This window comes from Tamandua tetradactyla, chromosome 18 (assembly GCF_023851605.1).
Source record: "Tamandua tetradactyla isolate mTamTet1 chromosome 18, mTamTet1.pri, whole genome shotgun sequence".
Classification (NCBI taxonomy): Eukaryota; Metazoa; Chordata; class Mammalia; order Pilosa; family Myrmecophagidae; genus Tamandua; species Tamandua tetradactyla.
Genome location: NC_135344.1, coordinates 51,818,628 through 51,837,830, shown reverse-complemented (window position 1 = coordinate 51,837,830; position 19,203 = coordinate 51,818,628). Strand labels below are relative to the sequence as shown.

The window sequence follows — 19,203 nt, the reverse complement described above, 5'->3', positions numbered from 1 at the left end:
TGTATAATTTCCAGTACCTTAGATTAAAAAAAAGTGATAGATCACTACTTTTGCAACCCAAGTTCAACCTTCATGATGTATGTATAATTTTGTTAATGCATGACTTATGGAACTAATATATTAATTCATAAAGTGATGAACATGCAAGAGTAATTGAATACCGGAAAGTAGTAACTCCTGACATTTAAGATACATTGCATACATGTTTCCAGTTAAAACAAACAAAAGCCAATGAAGGTGCAGGTTTGCGGGATGTAATTTCGGCCCGTTCCTCTAGCTCTCTGCCTAGCAACATATTCAAGCCATTCCATTGGACCTTTCTGCTCTCACCTCACCCAATCCCTCACTGCCACCCTTAGCCTCCTCACCAATCACGCAGCGCGCCTCCCCTGGCCCCCCCCATTTCCGCCTCGCCACTATATAAAGCTCTGTACTTCCTCTAATAAACGTTCTGGTGCGCTCGCCTCGCCAGCTGCTCCAGTTCCCACGAGTCCTCATTTGTTCTCGGGCCCTCCAGACCTTCGAGACCCGGGATTCTCGGCCGGATGGCGACCAGCCCGATTTCCCCCATCGCCGAGAGGCAGACCCCAGGCGGGAGACCCTGCAAGCTCCTGCACAGGTTCATTAGCATTCTCTACTTGACAGATAATAGAACTGCGATAAAGCATTAGAAACTTCACAGAAACCTCTGACAGTGTGCCCATTTGAACAAATATTCATTCTTACACCCTATGCCTTAATATGACACAGTTCACTTTCTTTAGCTGTTTAAATCTGTGACAGTTTATTCTTTTTCTTTTCAAAATGGTTCATCAACTGAAGCACAATATATACTTACAACGAGACTACCTTGTAATCATCATCATTATTACTGGTATGCTCTTTATTTTCATCTCAGCCTCTTGAATCAGAGCCAGTTTCAGGTTGGGCTTAGGTTTCCAAAGTCATTATCCAGAGAGTAATGACACAACCACTCACCAGAAACCACTGGAAAACCTCCCTTCTTTTTATGTTTCGGGAACAAAACTGAAAAGAGGAAGTAAAAGCACTGCTAATTCCAGAAGGTACTATGCAAATGCAATCCCCAGCGCAGTAACGTCCAGATTACCCATCTGCCACGGTGTAAATACCAGGGTGCTTTATCACCTCTCTCAGGTCCCGGCCTCCCAAAGAAAAGGGAGCGTTGGCTTAAAGCTCTTGTGAAGAATGTATGAAAAGAAGATTGGAAAGTACTGTCTGCCTATGGAGTGCATGATGTGATTTGTCACCCCTTTCAACAATTCTTGATGGGAGCAGTTAGATGGAGACAGCCTGAAACTGACCAGGTAAAGTGTATCACTCTCCTATAAAGAGTAGTCCAAACCCTTTACATTCCATTCTACCAAGAATCCTTTGGTAATACTTCAAATGTAAAAGTGAAATAACAGTTATATACTTAGTTTATGCTCAGGGAAAGAAAAAATGGAATGAGAATTAATATTTTTTAAGTCCTAGGTAATTAAAATTGTCAAAGAACTGGAATTTTACTAAAGGCAACTTAGAACAAGATAAGCTACATCTAGAATGTAGTAACCAATGCAATTTATTGGTATACCCAGCAATAACATAATTCACTGCTATCATATTTCAAGTCACCTTTGCCTTTAATACAATAATACTGTGAAGAATTGCAAGATATTAAATACATGATAGAAAAGAATTGAAATTCCATTTCTCCTCTTTTCCCTGCCCCAAAGGTTAGCATGATACTCATAAAGGCCTGCCTTCATCAAGTAATTTTGCAATAAGTTCCTTGTCTATTCATTAAAGTAATGTATTCCCATTACAAAAATAAATGAGAAAATATATAAAGTATAATAAAGAAAATACACCCATAATCCCCTCATTCAAATACATTCTAGAACATTACAGTGGGTCCTTTTACTCTTTATCCATACATGTGTATAATACTAAAAAAAAAAACCTAAGTTTATATACATAAAAACCCTAATCTCTCAGCACTGTAACCAAATTCAGGTGCAATTCAAAAAGGTAACCAGCATTTCAGTCTCTGAGTTCAGCATTATAGAAATCACTGATAAATTCATAAAGCTTCTTCCCCCTTGTATTTGTTAACAAGGCTAGTCACAGAGGAACTGCTTCTCAGTTCAGAAGAGTCTTCACCTGAGGCCTCCATCTTACCATAATGGGAAGGATTCAGTAGTAGTTCACTTCCTGATTCTGATCGAAAAGTTTATAGAATACCCATGGTTGGATTTTAGGTGAATTCTACAAATAAGGTCTGACCTGATCTTTACAAATTTTATTTCCAAATGGAATCAGAGTTAAATGAGTCACTAATTATTTCTCTGTTCAATTCAACATCTATCATATTTGTCACAAATACTACATAAGATAAATGGTGTACAACATCTGGGGTCAGCAAATTGTCTGTAAGGAATCAGATGGTAAATATTTTTGACTTTGCAGTCCAAATAGCCTCTGACCAACTACTCAACTCTGTTCAACTTGTCCAGCAGCCACTGATGGACAATACTTAAACATATGGACCTAGCCATGTTCCAATAAAACTTTATTTACAGAAACTTTATGACAAAATCAGACTTCCACCTGAAAGCTGTCTTTCAACCCTAAACTGCTGCCAGAATAATCTGGGATTTTCTTTCCTGCCAGAATACTCTGGGATTAAATGGTTTCCCTGAAACTAAAAAGCTTCCAAATTCTGATGCATAAACACTTCCAAAGACAAAATTGTTCTCCTAGCAAAGCTTTCTCTGCATATTCTGGAACTTTTAACCATGTTTTGAACCCTAGCTTTACATCCAAACTAGCTGAAACGGTGTTGCTAGCTCTTCCCCTATTCCCTCACTTGATTTACAGAGTCCAAATGTTGGGGAGTGTAGAAGTGAGCTGCTCTGAGGAAAATGCCTATCTTTTAAAAAGTTGTAGATAAAAAGAAATAAAATCAGAAAGATAGCTCAGTTTATCAGAAATCTCATTTTGTGGTACATTATTTATATATTTCACATATCCAAAGCACCATACAACTGTTTTCTCTCATTTTTTTCTAATTATTTTTATTCAAAATCTGCAATAACTGCTTAAGGTGATGTTTTTCACCTTTAGATTTGTCATTTCTTTCAATAAATTGTACCATTGCTTAAAACCAATGTTTTGTTTAACTTTACATCTATCCACACAATGTTCATGCTGAAAATAAACACTCTGCCACAAATTAGGCTTTGGTGGGATTTTTGTTTATTTTTTTTTGCTTTTCAGTTTTAATTGAACCATGAGAAGAAGCCAACTAGATTCTTTTTCAGTGTGATCAGGGCTTACCTTCCCACTTGTACATCATGATTAATTTATTATTCAGCTGGATGTATTATTCACCTTCCTATTAAAACTTGTCTTTCGCCTGTGAACTTTTCTCTCAGCTTCCAACAAAGGATTTCATTGCATTAAGAATTGAGGTGTGTCTAAGTTTTTACCTGGGAGCAAAAGTGATGTAAGCCTCTCTTGGTTTAGGGTGGAGAGAACCGCATAACAGACTCTCTGTAGACTCCCGAGAAAGAGGGGAGAGACACTGCGGAGGGCTTTTCTTAGACATCATCTTCAGTGTTGAGAGGACTGAACCAGCAGCTCACTTGGATTTCTTCACCCAGGAAATCAAAGACAATGAATTGGCTCCCTTTCAGAACCACCGGGGTTCTGGCCATTTTAACAGTAAGTCCTGCTTTCTTCTAATTGCAAACTTTCCCTATTTCTTTCCTTTTGGAAGAATATTATGTTTGATTGCTGAATCCTGAGTGTAAATTCTAAAAAGCACACAGTGAAAATGAACATTTTAAAATGAAATTGTAAAGAATACCAATTTTTTCCTTTTGGTGTTTTAATTTTAATGTTAATTTACTTAGAAAAAAATAATAAACCCAGAGAGAAATGAATCTGAAAGTCACCATATAGCACTTCTTTCATTTCTGAATTAAGTAATCTTAATCTCAGTTTATATTTTCCAAACATCTTCATTTTCTTCAAAGTAATACTACTTTGTTTCTTGTCTGACACAGGCTAAAATGCATAAAAGAAAAGCACTTCTGTTTTCCGACGTTACATACAATTAATTCTACATGCCTGGTCTTGATTCCTGACATGTTTTTGAAATATTCAAAGAAGGCTGAATTAAAATCAAAGCAATGTTTGACTATAGAGAAGTTAAATGGGCTTTTAAGAAAACAATATTATGTTTAGCCATATGTGCAGCCTTTAAAAAGAAAAGACATGCAATAAAATAATTATATTTGTATTGATTGAGAAAGTTTTGTATAATACTATCTAAAAGAAAAGTGGAATCTGAAGAGCAAAGCACTAGCTTGGAGTTACAGATTAGTTTGTTCCTTAACGGTTTTGTTTGTGTGAAAAAAAGTCACAATATTATGCTAACAGCAATGTATAAATATAGTACAAAATATACCAAAAAATGAATATAAAATAATTCCTAATACTTTCCATTTTGTTAATATAAACTGGATTGACCTACTTATCATTTAATCTTTTTTCTTATCCAATAATTGAGATAATTGGACTTCAAGAAGGTACATCAGAATAGATCTCAAGAATGAACTTTCTAAAAATTATAAGTTATTTAAAATTAGAATGGGTTGCCTGTGAGTTAATGAGCTTCTTAGTCAGCTCTCAAGGCAATGTTCAACCAGAAAAGTATTACTAGCCCTTCCTAAAATTCTGTTTCTATTATGGCAATATCATTTATTTTTGGTGTCTAATGAATTTATTAGACCTAAGAATGTTGTAGAGAGATATATGAACTATTGCATGACTTGCCTGCTTTTCCAGATGGTCATTTCTGGACTAAATTGTAAGTAGTCTGATAATTAAAAGCCCAAGCCAATGAGTAAGCCTGGAAAACTAGGGGTTACATGGCAGGGGTGTTAGATTAAGATTGCTATAAGGACGTAGAATTGCTGTTCCAAGCTCTTCTGCTTCTATATAGAGGCCACTCAAATGCCCCTCTGATTCTAGAAGAATTATCAGATTCTTACTGAGGGCTGTTTAATTCAATTTAGTATCTCCAACACCTTCTGTGCTATCTATGTTATAGTGGGCAATCAATTAAGAATAAATACATGATTGAATTATGCCTCTCTATAAAACCCCCACAGCACCCCATAATGGTAGTCATTAAGGAAATGATTAAATATAAAACATTCTTCCTCCCTACAAGAAATTTCAAACACACACATACACACACCCACATGTAATTTTAAACAAAATATAACTTCTTATGGAGAATGGGGAAAAGGGGGAAAATATTCAACTTCTCCATTTGGAGAATTTCTGATATTCTCACAAGCAGTGGGGATAGACCAAATCAATAGGTCAAGCCCTCAATCTTGGGGTTTGCCCCTACAAAATTTATTACTGCAAAGGATAGGCTAAACCTACTGAAAATTAGGCCTAAAAGTCACCCCCAGAGAATCTCCTTTGTTGCTCAGATGTGGCCTCTCGCTTTAAGCTGACACAGCAAGTTAACTCACTGCTCTCCCCCCACCCTATCTGGGATATGACTCCCAAGGGTATAAACCTCCCTGGCAACATGGGACAGAAATCCCAGGATGTGTCAGAACCTGGCATCAAGGGATTGAGAAAACCTTCTTGACCAAAAGGGGGAAGAGGGAAATGAGAAAAAATCAAGTCAGTGGCTGAGAGTTTTCAAGCAGAGTCGAGAGGTTATCCTGGAGGTTACTCTTATGCATTATATAGAAATCCCTTTTTAGTTTATGATATATTGGAATGGCTGGAGGGATGTGCCTGAAGCTGTAGATTTGTGTTCCAGTAGCTTTGTTTCTTGAAGATGATTGGATAATGATATAACTTTTACAATGTGATGGTGGGATTATGAAAACCTTGTGTCTGACGATCCTTGTATCTAGGGTATGGACAGATGAGTAAAAAATAAACAAATAATAGGGGGCACAAAGGTTAAAATAAATTGGGTAGATGGAAATACTAGTGGTTAATAAGAGGGAGGGATAAGGGGTTATGGTATTTATAAAGTTTTTTTTTCTTTTTTATCTTTTTCTAGAGTGATACAAATGTTCAAGAAATGATCATCATGATGAATACACAACTATGTGATAATATTGTGAACCATTAATTGTATACAATGTTTGTGTGTTAAGAATGTTTATATGTTTATATAGGTTTTATCAATAAAAATATTTAAATATATAAATATTTAAATATTTAATATATAACCACTTAGATAATTGTTAAGCATGAGTGGTCTAGACAGGCTATGCCCAATATGGTAACCACTTTTGACCACTTTAATGATTGGTCTAGATTCAGATGCACTGTTAAGTGTAAAATACATAACAGATTTTGAAGACTTAGTATGAAAAAATATATAAAACATTTCATTAATAATTTTTATATTGACTACATTCTGAAATGACAGGATTTTGGATATACTGGGTTAAATAAAATATATTCTTAATATTAATTTCACCTTTAAAAAAAGTTTAATGTGGGTACTAGAAGATTTAAAATTACATGCACAGCTTACATTTGCAGTTATCATTATATTTCTGCTGGACAGTGCTACTATCAGTGGAAAGCAGCTTCAGTCAGGATTAAGGTAGGCAAAAAAACATTCCAAAGACTATGTGAAATTTGAAGTGTTTTTCTTTTTTTTTTGCTTGGGCAGGCACCAGGAAACGAACCCAGGTCTCCGACATGGCAGACGAGAACTCTGCCTGCTGAGCCACCATGGCCCGCCCTGACCGGGCTTTTGATAAATATGGGGCCAGCGGGAAGTATTTTGGGTTGTCAGACCAGCATAAGCAAAGACAGACGGCACTAGGGATGTGCCTAGGGACAAGGAACATACCGGTTTGGCCAGAATGACAATTTTGGTTGGAGAATCTGGACATAACTTTGGACAGACAGAGGACAGTCAGACTGAAAAGAGCAGCTTGAAAAGAGAATGGATTCCTTTTAGAAGAGGGGAGCCACCCAGAGCTTTGAAACAATGTGGCAATGGGGGAAAAAAAGCAATGTTTGCAAAAGCATCATCCAAGTAGGGATGCACAACTTTTGTTTCAAAGGGTGGGGGACTGAAAGTTGGAAGATGTGTTTGGAAGATTTAAAGTAATACCACCACCTTATGACCATACAAGGGTTGTGAGAGAGGCGTGATATAATCTCAAAGTCATAAACCTAAACCTATGGCTCTACCTGTGACTCATTCCAGATCTTATTTCCCTAGACGTCAAGTAAAATAGTTACACCCACCCGGTCTAACTAAAACAGCCATAGTGAGAACAAAGCATCACTGTGTTCAACAAAGTGCTTTGAGACATATAAAGTTCTTTGTAAGACTCTGATTCTTATCATTTGTAATATTTTAGTAATAATGATTCTTGATACTTTCTTAGCATTCTGCCTTACTATTTAAATTACCACCAACACTAATGTCAATCAATCAAGAAATACCTATATTTTCTTGAACTAAAATGTGTACCAGGGGTGGGCCATATTTTTCTTGAACTAAAAAGTATATCAGGCATGGGCCATGGTGGCTCAGCAGGCAAAATTCTTGCCTGCCATGCCAGAGACCTGGGTTCAATTTCTGGTGCCTGCCCACGAAGACAAAAAAAGGTATATCAGAACTAAAAAGTATAGCAGAAAGCAGAGCTACATTTTTAGGTTGACCAGAAATAATAAAATCTTTAATTTTCAATAATAGATTGGTAATTGTGGGAAAATAGCATGTTTTCAAATGTGGAGCTTGACTTAAAATTTCCTTTATCTAGACTTCTAGGTGATTAATTGTTTGGGAGGTACAAGCATAGAAACACTGGCCTATCATTGAAAAAAGGATGGGGGACAATATTTATCAGTTTGCTGTGCTTGTTAGATACTTTTTCACACAATAGAAATTTTGGGGAAAAGGATTTGTGGTTGAAAAATACATACCTTCAGAGATTTAACCTTTTAAAAAAAGTTCATCTTTAAATGAGACAATCATTTAGTATTTTATAGTACACAATATCTGAAACACAGTTTGCCATATATCGCACCTATAAGCATCTAATCAAAAGCTATTTAAGTTCATGTTACTATATGCACAAATTCATTCATCACAAGACAAAGCTAGATATGTTTGAAATCCAAAGATTTTTTAAACATAATTTTTTAAAGAATTTTTTGCTGCTGGTGGGAAAAAAAACAGAGAAGTTCCAAATAAGGAGTTCTGACTTACAATGTGTTCTAAATATAGTGAATATGTCTTCAATCTTTCACTATAGAATGTCCATATTATAAATTTTCAGAACTTTAGGCTAAAATGGCCCAAATTTTCAATAGAAAGAAAATGCTTGCAGTATCTTTTCTTCTGATGAAACAATCCAGTTTCCAAAGCTAAGTAAATACATGAAAATAAATTTCCGTCCTAAAAATCCCCCAAAAATTAAGATTCTAAAATCAGAATAACATTGCCCAATGCTTCTACTCAGCCCTGCCTAAGTTGGGCAGAAGTTCAAGAAAGATTTAGCTGCTTCTACCAACTGGCACATCTACTTACTTAATACCTGGTCCTGTTTTCATCTGGGCCTACAACACTCAACGTCCTTGGGGTTTGTCATAAACCTCTTGGTCTTTGGCTCTTACTTTCCAGTTTAAAAAGGAGATCTGATAGCCTAAGGTAAGGGCATGTTTTGGAAAGTCCATCACAAGGAAATTATATAAGCAATTTCTTGTATATGGTATAGGTAATTATACCATGAATAATTTAATCTAACATATGCTTATTTTTTGCAGGGCTGCTCTACAGCTGCCCAATGCCAGAAGGTGCCATTCACATAAACTACAATGTGAACAGCGCCCCCTGAGGTTGTGCATTAAACAATTTACATAATTGTATAGTGGAACACTGTTTCTTGATCTTTTTAGAGCTCAAAAAAAAGAATGTTCTTATTTGTCTTGACAGTGAATAATAACAAGAGAGCACTTCAAATCAGTCAAATTATTTTTTTTACCATTTTTTTTTAAGTTTGGTGACAGAAGTGATTAACATTTATTAAGCAGTTACTATAGGCTAGGACTCATCTACTTTCTTTCCCTTTATTAATTCATTTAATTGTCACACCAAATCTATAAGGTAAATAGAATTATCATTCTGTTGTTATAGAAGAGGAAATGGAAAGATTAGGTAAATATCCCAAGTCACATAGCTGGTGTGCATGATTTAAATTCAGGATTTAAATTCAAGAATTCAGGATCCATTGTCCAACGTTGTATTACTACACTTTACTGCATCCTACGCAGCATTTAAAATGATCATTTGAGATTGTCCAAGGATATTTGTTTTCCTTAGCATCTCTACCTACCACGATACAAGATTTAATTTTCTAAATTAATTATGTTTACTCTTAAAATTGATTGCTTTTCAGCAACTGTCCCAAATTAAAGAGTAATCTCCAGGCAATTAAACATATCTCAGTTAGATTAAATTGAGCAATTTGTCTTGATTAATGCAAAGTTTATTAGAATGTGTTGGGGGTATTTTAAATTTTAAAATTCAATATCTAGAGAAAGTTATGAGATGTAGTGAAAGATAAATTACTCAGTTCTTCTGAATTGTATATAAGTAATTTATTCATCAAACAGATATTGAATGTCCTCTATGATCTGACACATTAGCAATTATTGTACCTAAGTAATTGTGGCAATAATACCACAAACCTATATATATTTCATGTTGTTTTTCAAAAATAATAATAAATGCAAAACTATATCTAAAATATACAATGATTTTTTTAATTACCTGATTCATTCTACAAATTTCCCAAAGGGTAATGGATGAGATCCACTCTTATTCCCATTGTAACGAGGAGAAACATGGTCACGCCCTAGGATCAGGTGGGACCAGCTCCCAGGATTTAATCCATAGTCTAGTGGTCCCTCCCCACACAAAAGTTTAAGGTAACTCTAAGTAAATCTTGGCCAAACTAAGTTGAATAGGAGTTATTACAAATGGATTTTTTAAATCTAGTCATCCTGGGAGCGGGCCAGGGTGGCTCAACAGGCAGAGTTCTTGCCTGCCATGCCTGAGAACCAGGTTTGAGTCCCAGGCAAAAAAAAAAAAAAAAAAAAAAAATCTAGTCATCCTGGGTGGGCCCCATGGCTCCTAGCATGCAGAGTTCTCACCTGCCATTCTGGAGACTGGAGTTTGATTCCTGGTGCCTACCCATGCAAAAAAAAAAAAAATCTAGTCATTCTTATCCTTGAAATATATTTATTGTTGTATCTACTATATTCAGTAATAATGATAATGATACACTATATATATATTTTATTAGCCAACATAGGGGATGGGATTTATCAAATTACTTCCATATGCTATTCGTTTTTTGTGAAATGTTTCTAATCCCTATCTAATCCCTAATATCAAGGTATATCAGAGTAGCATATCAATGGTTTAAAAACCATATAATCATAATTATCAAAGTAATCAGGAAATAAGGAGAAAGAAAAATATCAAAATTCTTAAAATAAGGGAAGCTTTATCCAATTTGGTATTTCTATCCAAGTCACCCAAAGAGACAACTTAGGTGTCTCTTAGGTGTAACTTAGGTGATTTAAATTGACAGAAACTGTGTAAATGTTTATTAAACATTCAAAATAATTATATTAGAAAACGAACTAAAACAATTAAGCAGTCGTTATATGAGTATTGATTAACTAAAATAAATATTTTTTAAGAATATGGTTTTAAATAGCATAAGGCTGTGGCTACTTTTTAAAAATTCCTAGAAAGCATTGCAATATTCAGAAGTATCTCTCATCAACTTGTCCGAATTCCTAGAAGCACACAAAAATATCACATTTTTGCTCTTTTCCTTAAAAATAGGGAATAGTCTTCATGATCTGGTTTTAAAAGATAGGATGGAAAAGAGTAAAGATTTAGACCAAATAACTTCTCTAAGGGTTCCAGCTTTATGAAAAAGAAAATCAACATGAAACAGCTATCTATAATATTAATTCTCCATAGTTAAGGTTTCTGTCCTTCCTTTGCTTCCCAGGGAAATAGAAACTGTGCCTGAACGTCTTTTGGAAAAATCATTCCCGATGGGGCTTGTAGAAACATGATTCATATTTTCTGGATGACTCTTTCCAGTTTTCCGGTAAAAAGGAGCGTGCCTGGACTATGTCTGGTCTCACGTGGGCATGAGCTGTTCTTATGAACTAGGGAAGGAGTAATACAATTTCTACATAGCCCTGGTCTTTTCTTCCCCACTAACTCATGGATTGCTTATAAAGACCAGCAAAGCTGTGAAAACATTTTGAAACCTGTTATGACCAGATGTAAGGTTCTCTTTCATGCCAACATGAACGCAAGTCCTTTGAAATAAGGGTTTCAAATAAAGTCTTTAGAATGGATGGGTTTTGGTATCCTGTGTGTGGTGTAGTCACGCTTTTGGTTTAGTATTGGATTTGCTGATTTATTATAACCTTCAAAAATAAACAATGTAATAAAGACACATGGTTTCAGAAGCAGCCATCACCTGTTGCCAGGTTGAAATCTAAACTGACCATTATATAGCTTTCTCTCCACCACAAGTTTTTTGTCTCTATTTAGGCCAACCTTGGTTAGAATCTACGATACTGATGATGTTCACACTCTGGACACAGGCTGCAAATGTTTATACTCAGGCTGTTCGCTCAGGCAAAATGCTCATTCTCTCTGTGTCTCCATTTCTTCATCCATAAAATAGGAATTATAGCAATAGAACCCCTTCAGGTGGCTGTTGCTTTAAATGAGGTAATAAGTATAAAGCGCTGCAAACAGCAACTAACACATAGAAACCACACCATAAATATTAGCTAAGATTATCACTCTTCTAACTGTCCCTTCTGATTTCTTTTTCGCAATACTTTTTCCTACCAGAAACTCTTCAGATCACATAACCAATGGATCAGCACCCAATCATTAAACATCCCTGGGACAGGTACTGTGAGAGTAGCAAGAAAGAAGTAATAACCGAGAAGTACTGATTTGAAAAGTTGACAGACCTCTTGGCTTAACAGAACAATGCACATAATTAAATAAGAAATTAGGGTAAACCATTATGGGCTAAACTGCATGGTTCAAAATATGTATGGGACAAACTCAGAAAAGGGACATAAGTAAAGACAATTTTATGGATGTTGTTGGAACTTGATTTCATCTTAAAGATGAGTAATATTTAAACAGGTAGAGGGAAAGAAGAGTGCATTCCAGGTAGAAAACAGATGGAAAATGGTACAGATAACATCCCAAGAAGACCTTAGCCTGCCTTATTTCATTTTATTCTCATTTGATTTTTCCATCTCACTATGAAGATTAAGCTCAATATTTAAATTCAAATATTAAGGCAGAGATCACCAGATCCATGACCCACAGCAAACAGTCTTTGTGATTGGAATAGCATACCCCATCTTTATGTTCCATTCTCTTAACCAAGGTCCATTCCATTCTCTCTACTTTTATACAGCCAAAGGAAATGACTTACCTGTAATTGCAGTTAAATAGTACAGAATTGGCAGCATAATCTTTAGATATTGTGATTTGCAGGTATGCCTTTGGTGGCCTTTATACAAGGCAGTTGGATTGGCAATAGTTTTTAATAATCCTCTTCAGTGCTTTCTGAAACTTACCACAATGATGCTCGCCACTGTTTTCCAAAGCAATGGCTTCCAGAGAGGCTGAGAATTCTTTATGGAACAGCCAGATAAGAAATATCCAGATGCTGCAACCGGCTGTTAGACATAGATTTGCAAGTACAGTAAATTCTTCTTTATATCATTAAAATCTTGTAGAGAGACTGAATGAATATGTTTCACTTTTTCTTTACGCTGGTAAGACTTAACCCTTTCAGTACTGCTTTTCTAAATGTACCTCTTTTGAAATAAAAATGAAGTACAAGAACAACAGAATGTGATCATCAGAATTAATAGCTTTGTGTATTTACTTATTTAAATAATTCACATTTAATTTGACTTTATTTAAATGTTTGCAGGTAGTCGTATTGGTTCACGGAGAATTGAAAATACAGGTAAAGTATGAACAAAATTTTTGTAATTACAAGTAATGGTTTAGGTTAAAAAATGAAAATTGTGCTTAAGAAAAATAAATACTTACTGTTTAAAATTACTTGATAACATAGCTATAAAAATATAAAATTAAAATTCTAGTATCTAACTCAGCAATATATAAAAGCCAGTAATATATGTGTCATTTTTGTAATTTATCTCATGCAGTTTCTTTCTTTTCACCTTCAACCAATCAAGATGTTTTTATTAATCAAATCCCATGTGCCCAGAACAGTTAGATATTGTGGAGTATATAAAGGAAACATAAAATATGATTAATGCTAATACCAAGAATTGTATAAATTTATAAACCTTTTCAGATATTTAATATTTCCTCTTCACTTAACAAAGTGTTAGGTAGAGCAAAGTTGATGTCTAACAGTCTTAGATATCTTGAGACATAGGGGGTTTCACAATCTATATGCCTATAACCAATATTCAGAGGTGAACTTGCCAACTATATGCATAATTAAATGGAATCCCTTTTTACATAAGACAAAAGGACAACATGGACAAGAAGAGACAGAGGTGCAAGAAGTCAAAAGAAGGTATAAACGTGAATGGGTGAAGTTTGCAAAACCCTGCAGAGAAAGAGAAGACAACTCAAAAAGAAACCCAATAGCCACAGTAAGTCATATCAGCAGGTGTGGTGTGAGTTTTTAGAATAAGTGTACTAGGTGTAAATTACTTAATAAGGCAATTCAATCAGCATAATGCAGAGGAGGTCTATAGCACAAATGACCTAGTATCTTCAACAATAAAGTATAATAACAACAACAACAATAATACAAGTGAGAGGAAAACTGGAGGAACTGTAACTTGCAGAGTTACAAAAAAAGAACTAAGATATATCAACAGATTTCAATATATAAACCTTATTCAGGGCAGGCCACGGTGGCTCAGCAGGCAAGAATGCTTGCCTGCCATGCCAGAGGACCCGGGTTCGATTCCTGGTGCCTGCCCATGTAAAAAAAATAAATAAATAAATAAATAAAATAAACCTTATTCAGGCCTAGATTTGAATAAACAAAGTGAAAGAAATGTAAGACAGTTAGAGAAACTATTGGAAGTAAAGATAAAACAAGACTGGCATGTTTTGATAATTGCTGAAGCTGAGAGATGGGATATAATACATTCATTACACTATTCTCTCTACTTTTATATATGTATAAGATTTTCCATATTAAAAACTTTAAAATTATAATAATAAAAAGCAACTCATTGTAATACATATTTTTTTTTAAGTACAATGTAATCACTCTCCCTTTTTTTTCTCCATTTCCTCCTTTTTAAAGTAAAGGAAGCATCACATTTTTTTAATGTTGTCAGACAAGGGAGCATTCAGAAGTATCCTTGTCAATAGTAAGTGCTCTTGCCTTTCTCTCGATCTTCTAACATCATCACAGTGACCACAATCTGAAAAAATGTTCTAAAGCCAAAATAATTAACATGCACATTGGTTCACTGCCATGCAATTTGACTTTATTTTGTATCTAACAAGGCAAAAAGTAAAGGTCAGCAGTGTCCGAGAGATGGATCAAAATGAGCACATGACTTAAGAATGTGGAAGTGGAGAAGAGGAAGGGGAGGTACTGGCCTGAGCGAGGATCCTATAACATATGGGGTATTTTTGGCTACAGATTACATCAGACTTCCAAGCAACCCAGAAAATCACCTACCGAATTTCTGGGATGGGAATTGATCAGCCTCCTTTTGGAATCTTTGTTGTTGACCGCAACACTGGAGAAATTAACATAACAGCCATAGTTGATCGTGAGGAAACCCCAAGCTTCTTGGTAAGTTTGTGTCCTCAACCTCAGGCTACCCTTTTCCCTGTGCCCCATGGCTTTAGAAGGCAACACTCTTGGCTAATTTGGAGGTGAGATTAATACTTTAAATTTAGCAGGAATCTATCCACCAACGAATAACAATAATAGTCCCTCTACAAAGAGTCCCACCTAGACTTGGGCACCTAAAGAAATACCCAGAGGGTGCCTGAATAAACGCTAGATCCAGGACTCAATTTGCCAAAAGTTTCCCCCTGACAGGAGACAGTATCAGCCTGGAAGAAGGGTCACTTGCCCAATTATTCTGCCAAAATAATCTTTTCCATTTTTGTCAACTCTTTGGGGAAAAATTATTTTTCTTTGCACAAAAGTTCTGTATATGTCAGCAGAGGCCCTATTTCCTAGTGGTCATAGTAGGCAAACTAAGTTGGAAGGATAATAATTAACATTTTCCCCTCTTTTACTAGATCACCTGTCACGCTCTGAATGCCCTAGGTCAAGATGTAGAGAAACCACTTATACTAACAGTCAAAATTTTAGATGTCAATGATAATCCTCCAGTATTTTCACAAAGCGTGTTCACGGGTGAAATTGAAGAAAATAGTGCTTCAAGTAAGTCTTTTGCATTATCTACAATTTCTGAGGCTTATTTTTCAAATACAAGTATCACCATAGCATGTCATTTTACTGAACTAATTTATTCTCCTGGTTTCATCAGTAGTTTTGCAGAAATTCATTAAGGTAACGAGGGAACTTTCTTTCTAAAATTTGTAGCGGAGCTAACAATCCACGACCATTGTATTTCTAGGTTATAGTCCTATTATCACATCAGTAGTATTTTATTCTGTTTGTACAAGTCACTTGAGTATCAAGGAGACGCAAAACTAAAGATGCAGCCTTACATAGCCTGGATGCACCAACTGGGCTTTTTAGGTTACAAGGAACAGAGACACACCCACATTACCTTGGATAATTTTGGAGAAGGGGAAAATTATAAGACCGTCAAGGGAAGTAATAAAGACAGAAAATAGTCTTAATCTCAACACACTCAAGCCTTAAAGTAAGCTAGCTCCCTGTGGAGGGCAGCACACGGTACCTGGTTGATGGAGACAGAAACACATATTGCAAGGGACACGTGATTTTTTTTTTTTTGAGCATACAGATAGCTTTAAGATCTTAAAAAATCAAGGATTAATTTGAAATTGTGTAAATATGTGAACATAGTATCCACCTTTCCTTTTTCTTTAATGAACTTGTTTTCCTAGATACACTGATCATGATACTAAACGCCACAGATGCAGATGAACCAAATCATTTGAACTCTAAAATTGCCTTCAAAATCGTCTCTCAGGAACCTGCAGGCTCACCCATGTTTCTTCTAAGTAGACACACTGGGGAAATTCGCACTTTGACCAATTCTCTTGATCGAGAGGTAAAGCAAGACACTTGGGAACATTCAATAATAAAGGCTGTGATTGTAAGAAAGCCATGAGAGGTGACCCAATTTACCTAGAATAAAAAGGAGAAAGGAAAAAAGGTTCCTAGTATTCAACTTGGCCAATCTAAGGAAAATATTTGCATTCTGGTGCCATGGGGGACATATCTGGGACCTGCACAATCAATTGTTCCCTAAACAGCAAACAAGTATTGGGGTATCAGTGGGAGTTAAAGTGGGAAAGGAAAAGAAGGCACTGGAAAGATTGAACTGTGACTAGTTCCTTATAGATGAAAGAAAAGAAAATTTCTTGGATAAAGGGAGAAATCTCTACCAAGAAACAACCTCAAGTTTTCTCTGATGTCACATTTTTCTCCTTGACTTCTCATTTCAATTTTGTCCCTTCTTCCAAGACCCTAATGAATCCCCTTCCTCCCTCTCTCCTACCATCCTACCACAACCCACCATCTCCATCACGCTACCCTGTCAGACTTACTTTTGTACAAATGACTTTCAGAATAGACTAATAGGAGAGTTTATAAATGAGCTTCCCTCAGATTAGGATCTCACAATATACCTTGTCCAGACTTGCTCCAAATATACTGCCTTGCCATTAGAAGATCACAAAAGAGGAAACCTATTCTGGCCAATTAAGTCCACCCAACCATTTGGAGCTCCCTACAAACCTCCTCTATACTTCTGAGGATGAACAACAAGAAGTGCATATGATCCTTCCAGAGAATGAACAATGAGATTGAATATTCTCACCTCCAACAAGATTGAATATTCTCACCTCCAGTGAGATTGAATATTCTCACCTCCAATGAGATTGAATATTCTCACCTCCAACAAGATTAAATATTCTCACCTCCTTACCTGGAAGAATCAAATATTCTTGGCACCAGAGATTGATTGTTTTTCTTTCTTTTCTCCAAATTTAGCAAGTTAGCAGTTATCATCTGGTTGTGAGGGTTGCAGACCAAGATGGAGAAGGACTATCAACTCAGTGTGAATGTAGGATTAAAGTAAAGGATGTCAATGATAATTTCCCAGTGTTCAGAGAATCTCAGGTACTACTTTCGCTTCCAGAAAATAATTTTTATATATTTAATTTAATACTTTGTCATCCTAATTCAATATTTGCCTGACTGTTGGTTTTTATTTAAATTCTCTGCATTTTTAAAAAATAAACTCTTCGGTAAGAAAGCAGCAGCAACCAGAAAGGATACAATACATAATTTGAGAAGTAATGATTGATGTTACTTATAAGAAGTACCATCCTTTAAGGTGACATTTGACATTGAAGCTTAAATTCTGCTTCTCTCTTTTCTAGTATTCAGCACATATTGAGGAAAATACTCTAAATTCTGAATTACTTCGATTTCAAGTAATAGATTGGGATGAAGAGTTCACAGAAAATTGGCTTGCAGTCTATTTCTTCACCTCTGGAAATGATGGGAATTGGTTTGAAATACAAACTGATCCCAGAACTAATGACGGCATCCTGAAAGTGGTTAAGGTATGGTTGGATTTCCCTTCAGTGGTTAAAAAAAAAATTGTATAAAGCTAAAGTTATAATTTCTACAAAATAAATTTTATTTGTTTAATAATAATATTACCACTTTATTAAGGACACTTGGAAAACATATAAAAGTAGGTGGAATATTTTCAATCACCAGATAGCACTATTATTTAAAGATGTGCTCTTAAACATGTTGGTATATTACCTTCCAAGCACCCATACTTTCTATGATAAATACAAGCACGCATACTTTATATATATTTACAAATATATGTTCATAAATGTGCTTACTTTAAGCCCAAGAAAATAAAACACATTTCTTGATTGAAACTCATTCACTCTCTACAATTTGATTGAAGTTAAGGAGAGATAGAATTTGTGACTTGTGAGTTTGTCAATCCATTTTAAATGGATTAGCTATAGTCATAAGAGGAAAACAATGCAACTTTTCCTAGAAAGTGTGAGTTTATAAACTAAATCTACAGGATAAAAAATAAATAATTGAGTAAACCTTCCATTTAGCATGCTTGGCTATAGCAGATTCCCCATAATTAGTAATTTATGATATTTCCTCCTTGATATATTATAGATTAGAAGAAATAACAATTATTTGGGAATATTCCTTGGCATAGGACATTGGACTGTATGGGAACTTCTTTCTTTAATTCCTTGAGTTCAATTCAGTGACAGACCTATCATGTTCCCTCAACCAGTGGATAGCTGGGAGTCATACAGGGAGTTCTTTATTACTCTACTTTTCAGAGAGGAGGCAACAGCCCTCCTCACTTGCAAGGGTTGTTATGAAGTCCTATCTCACATATTGGTGTCATTCAATTTTTCAAGCTAGAAATCTAGGCCTTATCCTTGAATCCTGACATTTCCTCATAGCCAGTCAATTCTGCCCTAGAAATTGTCCTCAGAGCCTGAGCCTCTTCTTCCTTCTTACTGCTTGTGCTTTAGCCCAGCCTTGCCTCCTCTCTCCTAGATGCCTGTAACAATTCATAAAGGGTGACCCTATCTCCAATCTCAGTGTGTTCTCCTCATTGTCATCAGTCCACAACTGTTTTCTTAAAACCATTTAGGACCACTTACCCTCCTCTTTAAAACCTTTCCTAGTTCTCCATTGGCTGTGAAAGTGGTACTCCATCCTGACTGCCCATTCGAATCACTTGCAATCTCTCTTAGAGAGCGGGAGTGTATGAACTAATCATTCAGCTGGTCTGCGGTAAAGCCCAGGCATCAGCCATTCATGAAGACTCCTCGGTGAACTCTAATATGCAGCCAGGTTCATAATCTCCAGCCTG

General features: G+C 35.7%; 1 protein-coding gene across 1 annotated transcript in view; it reads left to right on the top strand.

The window, feature by feature from the left end:
- The first annotated feature begins 1,187 nt into the window (after positions 1–1,187).
- DSG3 (desmoglein 3) overlaps positions 1,188–19,203 on the top strand; it is a 34,887-nt gene continuing 16,871 nt past the window's right edge. Inside the window, exons 1-9 of the mRNA XM_077135718.1 lie at positions 1,188–1,325; positions 3,529–3,726; positions 13,083–13,118; positions 13,651–13,782; positions 14,796–14,951; positions 15,410–15,554; positions 16,208–16,374; positions 17,319–17,447; positions 17,711–17,896. Coding sequence (XP_076991833.1) covers positions 3,679–3,726; positions 13,083–13,118; positions 13,651–13,782; positions 14,796–14,951; positions 15,410–15,554; positions 16,208–16,374; positions 17,319–17,447; positions 17,711–17,896 — 999 coding nt within the window. The 5' untranslated portion in view covers positions 1,188–1,325; positions 3,529–3,678. The remainder of the gene's footprint in view (positions 1,326–3,528; positions 3,727–13,082; positions 13,119–13,650; positions 13,783–14,795; positions 14,952–15,409; positions 15,555–16,207; positions 16,375–17,318; positions 17,448–17,710; positions 17,897–19,203) is intronic.